Genomic DNA, 13,469 nt, shown 5'->3' with positions numbered 1-13,469 from the left:
GGAGCCTAAGAAGCTAGACAGTTACAAAGCCTATCGTAGCTACTGAATAATACAGGGAACCTTCGGCCCTCCAGCTGTTGCAAAACTACAATTCTCATCATGCCTGGGCAGCCAAAGCTAAAGCTTTGGCTGTCCAGGCATGATGGCAATTGTAGTTTTGCAACAGCTAGAGGGCCAAAGGTTCCCCATCCCTGGTATAACATAAACAATCCATACTAACAACTAAATTAAATGGTTAATACCACTGACTGCTAGATCCGAGAACCAGGTCAAGTATTACAAGTGCTGAGGTATGGCAAAAATCACCTAAAATGAAACTCAAGCTGATACTAGTCATTTTAAATTCACCCCATGAAGGTAGGAACTATTAAAATAACCACATAGTAAATCTGCTGTCAAGCCAGTGGCCTAGTTAATACAGCACTGAAATATATACATGTCTTACTAATAAAGACTGCTCAAAATTGCAGCTCCATATGAAACTTTTCGAGCTGATTCAGTATTTTTGCACTGACCTTTATATTAACCTAATATAAAAATAGAAATGTAACACTGGCGGTTCTATGTAAGTCTATAATTCACATTGCGACACGCATGTTCTTACACATCTATGTAACACGTCAATATACCCCCATTTCCTAATAACGACAGGCGCTCTCCAGTGGTGGCGTTTTATTTCCAAGCAACATGCACCTGATTTAATGGAAAACTGGGGTTCATGCAATTTGGATTTCGGCTGTATATTTTGGACAGGTGTATAGGTCCAATGTAATTTAAACAACCAAGCACGGTTCGCAGACTCTATCTAGAAATAGCACCAGAGTAACTACAGGAAGTCTCAACTTAGTTTTAGGGTCTGTTCACACATACAGACTCGCAGCTGAAATCTCGCTGCGAGTTTTGCAGCGAGATCAGCTACGAGTAAAGGTCCTGGCAGGTCCCAGTACTACATACTTGCAGCTGTCTGGAAGACTGCTGCGAGTATGTAATGCAGCCGCCCCCTTAACCTATTCTGCTCCCGCTCCGCTGTCTGTATATACATTACCTCTCTTTGCTGCACGGGATCCCGGCGTCCTGCTCTCCCGCCCAGCCAAGCAGTGTGTTGCCCAGCCGCAGCCACTGATTGGCTGGGCGGGAGAGCAGGGTGCCGGGACCCGTGTCGGAGGGAGGTAATGTATATACAGACAGCGGAGTGGGAGCAGAAGGGGTTAAGGGGGGGGGGCTGCATTACATACTCGCAGCTGTCTGAAAGACCGCTGCGAGTATGTAGTACTGGGACCTGCCAGGACCTTGACTTGTAGCTGATCTCACTGCAAAACTTGCAGCGAGATTTCCGCTGCGAGTCATAAAAAATAGGTTCAACATAAAAACAATAAGTTACTTTCTGATGACACATTCACTTTAAGCTCTGGTCTAAGTATCTGTAGTTCCTTAAGATCAACAGATCAGAAAAAAAATTGCTGAAAATCCTGCAGACTAACCAATAGGGGGGACAAATTTATATCCGTCTCACTTTCAACATTAAAGTCTAGGTTCATATTTGGCGAAAATCTTTTTTTCTTTCAAATCAACTGGTTTCAGAAAGTTATATAGATGTGTAATTTACTTCCATTTAAAAATCTACAGTCTTCCAGTACTTATCAGCTTCTGTATGTCCAACAGGAAGTGGTATATTCTTTCCAGTCTGACACAGTGCTCTCTGCTGCCACCTCTGTCCAATTCTGAACAGTTCCTGTCTCGGACAGAGGTGGCAGCAGAGAGCACTGTGTCAGACTGAAGAATATACCACTTCCTGAAGGATATGAGATTTTTAAATAGAAGTAAATTACAAACCTATATAACTTTCTGACACCAGTTGATTTGAAAGTAAAATATTTTTACCGGAGTAACCCTTAAATGGATTTTACAACCCCTAACAAGGGCCCTTTAGAGAACGTTCAGCATAGTGGTGCCAAACCTATGGTTAATTCAGCAAATAGTGGAGAAACATGGGTGGAAGCCCATAGAATAACTTTTATAACAAAGGGACTAAATGAGTAGTAAATTACCTGGTTTCGATCTCGAGCACTTGTGTATCTGATCCTCTGTATGAAGTAAAATATCAACCACGCTGACGAAATAATCATCAAGACGATAAAAGAAATGGAGACGAAAACCAAAGAGCCCCGGCTTAAGTTTTTGGCTTGGCTTCGAGAGCCGACGGCTATTGCCATAAGCACAGAGATGTTCCTTTCCACATAACTCAGGATTTCTCGACCCGTAGACTCTGAAATCATAATTGCGACGATATCTCCAGTTCCTGATGTGGAAAGAAGAAAAAAAAACCATAAAAAATTTATACTGCATTCCATTTTAGAAAGTTTCAATATAAAATACAATACAAAAAAAACATAAAATAATATACGGTAACTACCTGGCAGAGGAAGACATCTTTAATATTACTTTCATGGATGTGTTGAAAATATTAAAATATCACCTTAAATAGCCCATAATCTGGAAAGAATGGGCAAATCTATAGCACTATTAAAAAAATTACAAAAAAAACCCCAGAACATAAAAAATACATTGTGAAGCCACTTTGTCGGAGGGGTTCCTCAGAGAGTACCAGCAAGCTGGGGCAACCAATTATCAATACCCTGACAACCAGATAGATTTAAATGCTAAATGCCTAGTCGGACATGGCATCTCTACATCCAACGCAGGATCCATTGGGAAATTAGGCTGGAGGAAGGTTGGATTAATGGAAATTTTATTTCCTACTACAAAATCATACATCTAGCTAACAGCTAAACTCATGGCGGCTTATATCACTTAGTGATGGGCAAAGAACGGATGCTAGAACCATAATTCTCAGAAGATAACGGTAACAACACTCGTGAGATGGTAAGGGCTCTCATTTTACATAGACTGTGCATTTATTTGCGGGTGCAACTATACGGCTCCAGAATACACATTTTTTTGGTGGGACTGCGAGAACGTACAAAACAAAAGTTCCAGCTTACATATAGTTTTAAAGGTGTTTGCAAAGGTGACAAAGTTTTGGTTGCTGCAGTATTTGTCACCACTCAGAATCTCAGCACTCACTGAAAAACAAAGTCAACACTTAGGGGGAGATTTATCAAAGGGTGTAAAATTTAGACTGGTGCAAACTGCCCAGAGCAACCAATCACAGCTCAGCTTTCCTTTCAGCACTGCCTAAAGCTGAGCTGTGATTGGTTGCTGTGGGTAGTTTGCACCCGTCTAAATTTTACACCCTTCGCTCAATCTCCCCCTTAGGGTCCAACAGATTATCTGACAGATTTGTATGAGCAAAAGCCAGGAATGGACTATAAACACAGAACAAGTTGTAAAGGAAAGACTGAGATTTCTCCTCTTTTCAAATCCATTCCTGGCTTTGGCTTTAAAAAAAATCTGTCAGATAATCTGTTAATGTAATAGGGCCCTTACTGTAGGGATGGTCATATACATTACAAAGGTGCTCAACTACATTTCTGTTTCCTGAACCCCATAAATAGGCACACTTGGCTGAGCATGAGTGTGAATCGCCACTCAGAGCATTTCCGCTGTCCAATTACTGTGAGTGCAGGGCTTTTGGAAGTAGTTTTTCTCCCAAAAAAACAAAAGTACCAGGCATTTGGAAATCCTAATCCTTCCCTCCCCTGACATCTAACAGGGATGGTTGGAAGGCCACCACATTAGATAGTCGAATGATCCTGCCTAAATCAACAGGTTAGTCCCACATTCACCATGTGTATATCACCAGTGTTAGGCTTGACAGAGAGTCAGTCTCACTGAGGGATGTAGAGTATGGAGTAGAGTAGAGTGTAGAGTATGGCTACAGAGTAGGTCGGGGTGTATAGACAGTTTTATAGTATTGAGTAGGGATGGTCAGAACCTGACGAGGTTCGGGTCCGTACGAACCTGAACTCTCGGCATTTGATTCCCGCTGTCTGCCCGCTCCGTGGAGAGGGTGGATACAGCGGGAGGACCGCCTGGAAAACTGGGATACAGCCTATGGCTATGGCTGTATCCCAGTTTTCCAGGCTGTCCTCCCACTCTATCCACCCTCTCCACAGAGCGGGCAGACAGCGGGAATCATTGCAGAGAGTTCAGGTTCGTACGGACTCGACCCAAACCAGGTTCGAACCTTCCCTAGTATTGAGGAGAGGTAAACTTGAGGGTCTCACCAAGGAAAAATTCCACTTCAATATCAGCAGGTAGAGAACTGTGGGCTGGGGACAGGGTACAGAGAAAACATCAATGGCACATCCTTTATGAAGCTAAGCTAATAAAAAATTTACTATTTACAAGTAGTGAAAAAGTCACAATGCTTGTAACATACACCCGATAATGGCAAACAGAGGAAACTAGTGACGTGTCATTACTCTTGAATTTTTAAACTGTAAAAACTTTTCTTTGCTAAATCGAAACTAACTCAAAATTTTTAATTTGTAATATATCTTGTAAGAAAAAAATGCCTTTTTAGTCCCCTTTCCTCCTCCAACCTAAAAACTCATAAATGTATAAAACTAAATAAATGTATACATGCAGTAAATAGCCATAATGTAATCATCAATTTTCTTAGGACCATAACACTGAAGACAGTTGCCAGTATGCGGCTGTTTATGTTGGCATTAGAGATGAGCACGACTCAGGTATGTTGGGAGTCAGATCGCACTGCATTTGAACACCAGTAGCTGGCAAAGTTGGATGCAGTCCTAGGGAGTCCTGGAAAACATGGACACAGCCTATGGCCTATGAATGAATCCATGTTTTTTTAGTACTCCCTAGGGATGCAACTTTGACAAGCACCGGTATTCAAATGCTGAGAGGTGGCCTCTTGTTAGGTGCACTGAGCTCCCTATATTGCATTTCCCTGGCTCCTCCTCCTGGCCATGATTGACAGCTCTAACAGACTAAACGTCAATAATAGCAGGGTGGAGGGGCTGGGGAAGCTCTCCATACAGAGTTCGGGGCATGTGAGGAGAGCAGCCTGGGCACTTACCTTGGTGGGGGCTGCGTGATTGAACATTTTTCTCTTGGTCATACAAGTTGCGTAACCAGAAAACCACAGTGCTGCCCCCCTCCCCTTCCTGGCCTCCGTATAGGGCTGTCAGCAGTTTGGATGGCTCAGATCTGCTGATAGACTCCCTTTAAGGTGTTTACATGTTTGTAGTTGTGCAATATAAGTGCTTAGTCACAGACAGGAATGAACCCAGCGAAGTATTGCAAGTAACAAATACTTTCCTACTACCCTCCATTTGGATCTGTTCTCTTGCCACGGAGGGAGACGTAGACAAGCCTGTAAATAGATCCATGTCTCAGCACACTAATCGCTCAATTATCCGTTATGACTCTCCGGACCATCGGCGACCGTCCCGCCTTATAGGGCCAATACCTAACGCCGTAAATCAATCCTCTAACAAATCTTTATGCAAAACATGCATTAAGCCAAATTCCAAGAACCACCTCTGTGCACTGTGGGGAACTGAGCGGCAGATTTCAGTAGAGGACGGTGTGCAAGGAATGAACACTGAACAATTAACGCTACTTAAGTATAGCGGTATAAGTGTGTGATTTGTGTGCACGGTGCCTCACTTGGCCCCCGGTTCATTCACATCCTTGTTAGGGCTTCGCCAGCTAAGACACGTTCACGTCCAAGATCTGGGCCCTGTGCAGAGACGGACTAGGGGGTTACTGTCATGGGACAAGATGTTTCATCAGGCGGTATTATAACCGAGCTCCAGTAGAGTTAGGAACTGCTCATTGCTTCCAGACTTGGTAAATTGAAGCTTATATTAGATATCTGTTGCTGATCCCATTGGGATGACGGGATCTTTCGACAGTGGTTTTCCCATCTCCTGCAAAAAGATCATCTTCGATGGGGATACTTTCGATCAGGGATGGGGAACATCTGGTTCTCCAACTGTTGCCAAACTACAATTCCCATCATGCCTGGACAGCCAAAGCTTTAGCTTTGGCTGTCCAGGCATGATGGGAATCATAGTTTGGCAACAATTGGAGGGCTGAAGGTTCCCTATCCCTGCTTTAGACAGTCATCACTGTAAGAGTCCACATGTAGGAATAAAGCCCGACGTGTTTCCACTGCAGAAATCCAAGGGTAACAATAGGAGTTTTGATGCGGATGTCCCATGGGTCCCACGAGGATTAACCTCATTGCTATTCAATGGGGTTAATACGCAGCATTTCCATCCGAAATAAGGGGCAGGATACTTATTTTTTTCACAGAATGTAAAAGAGGTTTCTAGAACCCATTCACATGATGTCATTGGGTTCGATGCAGATTTTGGTCTCCGCCAAAATGGATGTCATATGTGACACATAGGAATAAAGACTAAAGAGGAGATTTATTAAACATGGTGTAAAGTGAAACTGGCCCAGTCGCCCCTAGCAACAAATCAGATTCCACCTTTCATATTCCAAAGAGTCTGTGAGAAATTAAAGGTGAAATCTGATTGGTTGCTAGGGGCAACCGAGACAGTTTCACTTTCCACCACGTTTGATAAATCTCCCCCTAAATGTACAGGGATAGTTTTGGCTGTTCAGAAACAATATGGCCTAGAGGTATGTCAACATGGAGTCATTCTTTTCAATGGAAAACAGAATGAGGTTCAAACAGGACCAATTTTTGTCCAAAAAAAAAAAGTGACTTATAACATCTAGATCCGGAATCCATGTGGAATCAGCACACAAGCCATGTTGGATAGTATTCAATGGGCTCATCAACAGCCAATTTTTAGCATACAAAGCTGTATATTCATGGCACAAGTGCTCAGGCTTCTGTCGCAGACTCCGCAACATATTTTACCAGTAAAAAAATCCTTTAAGGGAATCTACCCTAAAGGAAATGTGTCATCCAACCCGTTCTGGCTCCGAATGAGTTTATAGAAAGTGATGGCATATTTGGCAAGTCATATCTCTGGCATCTTGACACTGGCAGCTGCATTAAAGGGGTTATCCAGAGAAAATCTCTTTCTTTCAAATCAACTGGTGTCAGAAAGTTATATATATTTGCAATTTACGTCAGTTTAAAAATCTCAAATCTTCCCATATTATCAGCTGCTGTATGTCCTGCAGGAAGTGGTGTATTCTTTTCAGTCTGACACAGCGCTCTCTGCTGCCACCTCTGTCCATGTCAGGAACTATACAGAGTAGGTGCAGTTTTCTATGGGGATTTTCTGCTGTTCTGACAGTTCCTGACATGGACAGAAGTGGCAGCAGAGAGCACTGTGTCAGACTGGAAAGAAAGCACCACTTCCTGCAGGATATACAGCAGCTGATAAGTACTGAAAGACTTGAGATTTTTAAATAGAAGTAAATTTCAAATCTATAAAACTTTCTACCAACAGTTAATTTAAAAGAAAAATATTTACCTTGGATAAACCCTTTAAATCAATACATTCAGCATTACTGGGGTCATATTTTGGGACACAACACAGTAAAAGGGTTAAATAATATGGAACCTAATATTTGTATTTTTAAACGGACAAAACTTCCCAATGACGGTATGTGCCAACTATGACACCGGCGCTCATAAAAAACACAGCACTGTGACTCATTCCTTCCTTATATGACTTTTATTTTAAGAAAGTGATGGGCTTACTCTTCATGAAAAAAGGATTTCTGGTTTCTGAAAATTACACTAAAATACCTCCAATAGGTGGCGATCAGGAACAAGCTTGTTTTCAGTTTAAAGGGGAGCTACTTTGCAAACCATTTTCCAACAGAACACTACATGATTTAGAGTGTGTTTCTCAATCCCAGTCCCCAGGTACCCGCAAACAGGTCATGCCTTGAGGATATCCATAGTATTCCACACGGGATATCACTTTAGTAATTGCATAAGGTATCATCAAAGGTGTTCTCTGTATGGAATATCCTCAAAACATGGCCGGTTCAGGCTACTTGGGGACTGGAGTTGAGAGACACTGACTGAAGATTTTTTAAAGGGATACTATGGCAATTTTTTTTCTAAATCACCTGGTATAGATTTATAAATAACATCTATTTAAAAATCTCACATCTTACAGAACTTATCAGCTGCTGTATGTCCTGCCAGAAGGTTTTTCCCCCAGTCTAAAATGGTGCTCTCTGCTGCCACCTCTGTCCATGTCAGGATGTGTGCAAAGCAGTAGAAGTTTTCTATGGGGATTTACTACTGATCTGGACAGTCCCTGACACAGACAGAAGTGGCAATAGAGAGCACTGTGTCAGACTGGAAAGAAATCATCATTTCATGCAGGACATAAAGCTGCTGATAAGGACTGGAAGACTTGAGATTTTAAAATAAAAGTAATAGACAAATTTATAGAATTTTATGGTATCAGTTGATCTGGAAAATAAATATCACTGGAGTTCACCTTTAAAGGGGTTGTCCGGCGAAAAACTTTTTCTTTCAAATCAACTGGCGTCAGAAAGTTATACAAATTAGTAATTTACTTCTATTAAAAAATCTCGTCTTCTTATACTTATCAGTTGCTGTATGTCCTGCAGGAAATGTTTTATTTTCAGTCTGACACACTGCTCAGGAACTTTGTCTCGGTTTTTTATGAATGCCCATAGAAAACCTCTCCTGCTTGGGACAGTTCCTGTTTCGGACAAAGAGGTCAGCAGAGAGCACTGTGTCAGACTGAAAATAAAACATTTCCTGCAGGACATATAGTAGCTAATATGTATGGGGAGACTTGAGATTTTTTTACAGAAGTAAATTACAAAATCTATATAACTTTCTAATACCAGTTGATTTGAAAGACAAAGTTTTTCACTGGACAACCCCTTTAAGTCAGTTTGCCAGTCTCCCCCAGGAGACACACCACCCACTTCAGTACGACTAAACTACATAAAGGACACCTGTATACCTACTGCACAAAATGTGATGGTATTATGTATAGATGGAAATGTCAAAACTAGTAACTACATCTCCTGATTTATAGGCCCTGATGTATGCAAATGCCCATTGACTATGAAAAAGTGGTACTCCAAACAGGAACAGGAGACACAATCCTGACAAAATACTGACAAGATCAAGAAATACAGTATCAACCTATGCTAACTAAACTAAAATGTATACATACAATAAAGATAATACCTGTGGCTGCTATGGGCTCCTCAGGGGAGGAGCCAAATTCTAGATGTCCCCATTTCTCTGAGATAGGCAACCCTACACAACAACCTATCATAGTGATTTAGTCAAGACCATGAAGTGGAGACAGAAGGGGGCCACACTGCTGTTATTCCTATGAGAGTCTCTGGCCTATGTCCGCTCCGGACAACAATAATTTAGCACAAAGTCTTTGAGTTCAGAGCTCTCATTGTTATTACTACCAGAGCGAATATTTTCCATTGTAACCGGATATCCCAGAGAAATTTTATTCCTCTAAGCATTCTCAATTCCTCATTATGTGCTTTTACTCTTCTGAGTTACTGGAAATTAAGCAAATTCTGGTGCCAGAGAATATTAAGAACGTCCACAAAATGAGTCTGTGGGCAGCCGGTAATGTGACATTTCCAGAGAAGTCAACCTCTCATTGATCACGATGGGGCTGGAGACAAAGGGTTATGAGGAACCGATACTGTCTCTCATAGTGATTTTATAGGTCACCGGGACTGCGAATAAAGAACAGTCAAATGCACTCTATCATGTTATTACTGATGTCACAGTATTAGCTATGGCAATAGAGTGCTAGTAGAGAACATTAGGGAGTATGATACTAACCAATAAACTGAAGCAAACAAACCATCACATCTATTATACTCAAATCCTGCTATTACCAGTTTATATTAAATGAGGTTAATTACCATTAGTCATCTCTGGGCCTCAGGTCTTTATTAATGGAATTAGTTGAGCCATGTTTACACATGTGGGATTACAATCAGTTTTTTCCTTTACCACCATTTGTACCTATTTGTATTTACAGGGTAGCTACCTATAGGTGGTGCTGGAGAGACAGTTTTCAAACTTCTGGAGGAGACATGATTTGCATATTTTCCCAGGAAGCACCAGGTCTTATACTAGATCTCCCCAATGAGGACCAGTAACTCCCTAGAACCACTTGGGGCATGGACACCATCAGAGAAAAAAACACTGGGAACAATGTTAGCGTTACCTCATTGGGCACAATTTACTATATTTCCTCTACTTGGGCATTCAGGGGAGTTATAATAATACATCTATTGGGCCCAATAGTATGGCAAAAGGAAAGCTGGGGAAGCGGTTTATTTCCCAATGAGAACAAATGATTAGGAAAGGTATAACCGATGCCTTTCTCAATTAACATCTGCCATAAGGAGACCCTAGAAGGTTGCCATACACGTTCAATCCTGTCACAATGGGCCATTAGGAGGTTGCCATAAACGTTCAGTCCTATCACAATGGGCCACTAGGAGGTTGCCATACACGTTCAGTCCTGTCACAATGGCCACTAGGAGGTTGCCATACACATTCAGTCCTGTCACAATGGCCACTAGGAGGTTGCCATACACGTTCAGTGCTGTCACAATGGGCCATTAGGAGGTTGCCATACACGTTCAGTGCTGTCACAATGGGCCATTAGGAGGTTGCCATACACGTTCAGTCCTGTCACAATGGGCCACTAAGAGGTTGCCATACACATTCAGTGCTGTCACAATGGGCCATTAGGAGGTTGCCATACACGTTCAGCCCTGTCACAATAGCCACTAGGAGGTTGCCATACACATTCAGTCCTGTCACAATGGGCCACTACTGTCAACAATCTTAGTTTCTGAATGCCATGGACTTTCTTATGGAAGACAATGACAAAAAAAACATACAACAAAACAGTTCTTGTGGAGGTGGCGTTGACCAGGAGCCATTGGACAGATAGCTGTAAGGTATTGCGCCATCCCTGCTATATATAATTTTTTTTTTTTTTTAAATCCCTGACAGATGCCTTAAGTAAAGGCCCTATTCCACGGAACGATTATCGTTCGTATTCGGCCGATACCGGCCGCTACGGACGATAATCGTCCCGTGGAATAGAGTGCAACGATCAGCCGACATCGTTCATGTCGGCTGATCGTTGCAGTCGCTTGTTTTTCAACATGTTGAAAAACAAGCGACTTATATAGCAGCGATCTGCTGCCGTCGCTCCATTGAATAGGAGCGTCGGCAGCAGACGCTGCTATATCCTATGGGCTGCCCGGACGATAAGTGAACCCCCGCGCTCGTTGACAGCGCTCGTTTGCTCCTCTAAACGACCTGTGTAATAGGCCCATAAAACCATGGCTCTACCACACCCGACTATTCTGGCATAGGGTTTTATTGGGAAAACAGGTTTCCCAAGTTTGAGGTTGGTGTTTGGCCAAAAGAAGTAAACAGGCAACACAACAATGCAATGCACCAATTGTACTCTATACTGGGAATTAAAGGGGTTATTTTGTAATATAACTTTTTTAAATTAAAGGTATAATGTAGCTTTCCCCGTGGATCGTATATTGTAAAATACAGTACACGGGGGTAGGGCTGCTCTGTATCAATAGCACTATGCATGCAGCAGCACTGGATCAGAGCTGGGGAGCGGGGCTTGGACAGCCCTGCAGTTCCCGACACAAAGACACATACAGTACATTGGTTGGAAGGTATTGATCACAGTGTTAAAAAAAAACATACATGTGTGCTGCAGGGACTTGTTGACTTGTATGGTCCTTTGTGATACAGGGACGTCTTCCTGAAGACATCTAACAGGACAGACTCTCATGCTGTAAGCAGTCGGACCGAACATGGGGCCGCCCAGCTATTTAAGGAAGCATCAAATCTCACAGTCATGTTTCATGCTACAAATACCATTCGCATTTCCAAATCCCAAATTCACTTAGACGAATGAAACGGAGACATTAGCTATTTAACCCTTACATGCCCACTGTCTGGAAATGTCTGCTGAAGAAAGAGAAAAACAACACATACACTTGCCTTATGCGGTAAGATTCAAGGGATTCTTCCTAATGATTTTAGAACACAATATTGAAATGGGTCGTACGGGATTAGAAAAACATGGCTACTATCCTTTGGAAACAGCAGCCCCACCTGTCCATTGGTTGTGTCTGGCATTGCAATGAAGTAAATAGGGCTAAACTATACAATAGTCCCTCACAGTGCCTATTGGCAGGGGTCATAGAGGTTAAACCCATACGTTCAGACTACAGGATCGGCAGCTTTGGAACATAACTGGGAACTGAGCTGCAGTAACTCAGAGCCACCACTATACGACGAATGGCGCCAACTGCTTCCCGTCATCCATTCACTGCAAGGTAAGTAATGTTGACACCTTACTAATCATACTTTGATGACCTATTCTGTGGATAGTCCATAAATATTAAAAATATGGAAAACCCCTTTAATGACAGGACATCAATGCTATTGTCTTGAAGAACTCTTTTAACGTATTCCTTTACCATGTATCCGCTCCATCATCATACATTAAAGGAGTTAGCCAGAATTAGAAAAAGCAAAGCTGCTTTCTTGTAAAAACAGCGCCACCCATGTCAGCAGGTTGTATGTGGTATTACAATTCAGCTCCGTTCACTTCAATGAAACTAAACCAAACTCATATCCAAACAAGAGTTGTTTCTGGAAGAAGGCCCCTTTAAGAAAACATCCAATTTTTTTTTGTATTCACTCACTTCCATTAACAATATAATGGGGACAACCAAAAACCTTATATTCTAATATTTTCTTAAAGTGCCTCAAAACCAGAGGTATCTTTAACATTAACACTGACCTCTGACGTTCCTAGAAACAACCACAACCCTCAATGTTGTACACATTGACAGGCTGAAATGCTAAACCACAAATCAATGCCGGTCTGCAGGGCCGCTGCGCTTGTCAATCACACAACCATTTGCCAAGATCAGACAATGTTAAAAGGTAATGTCAAATCCATAGTGAGCTGAGGCTTGTACTCGTGTATTTCTACGATGGGGTTATTTTCTACTACCCCTGCACTGGTGCTTGGGGTGAAAGGGCAAAACTAGTGAGACGCTACAGGATGTTTAAACAGGAAAATATGACCACCGCAGCCACTGGAGACGAACAGAGTTGGTCCATGATCATTTAACCCCTTAGATGCTGCAGTCAAAGTCACCACTGCATCTAAGAGATTTCACAAAGAAAGGTGTTCTACCATCGTCTGGTAAGTGATGTCTACTGGAGGGGAAAAAAAAAAAAAAAAGTCCTGGCTTCAACCAAATAGTATTAAAGGGAATCCGCCAACATGAAAATCCTACTTTAGCTAATTGCATGGTGTCATAGAGCAGAAGGAGCTGAGCGGATCGATATATATATCTTTATGGCACAATATTCAATATAACTTGTAATTTATTGATTAAAATCTCTGATGTTTCCATGCTAAAGAGTCCAGTCTATTCAGTGACACCGCCCACTGGACTCCTTATCACAGAATGATCAGGGATTTCAATCAACATATTACAAG

General features: G+C 42.0%; 1 protein-coding gene across 3 annotated transcripts in view; it reads right to left on the bottom strand.

Moving 5' to 3' along the window:
* Positions 1-13,469, bottom strand: part of RNF130 (ring finger protein 130) — a 152,859-nt gene that overhangs the window by 74,753 nt on the left and 64,637 nt on the right. For all 3 annotated transcript variants that reach the window (XM_069969163.1, XM_069969162.1, XM_069969164.1), the window contains exon 3: positions 2,049-2,299. In XM_069969163.1, the coding sequence (XP_069825264.1) occupies positions 2,049-2,299 (251 nt within the window). The remainder of the gene's footprint in view (positions 1-2,048; positions 2,300-13,469) is intronic.

This window comes from Dendropsophus ebraccatus, chromosome 1, assembly GCF_027789765.1.
Source record: "Dendropsophus ebraccatus isolate aDenEbr1 chromosome 1, aDenEbr1.pat, whole genome shotgun sequence".
Lineage (NCBI taxonomy): Eukaryota > Metazoa > Chordata > Amphibia > Anura > Hylidae > Dendropsophus > Dendropsophus ebraccatus.
This window is presented reverse-complemented; position numbering and strand designations above follow the sequence as displayed.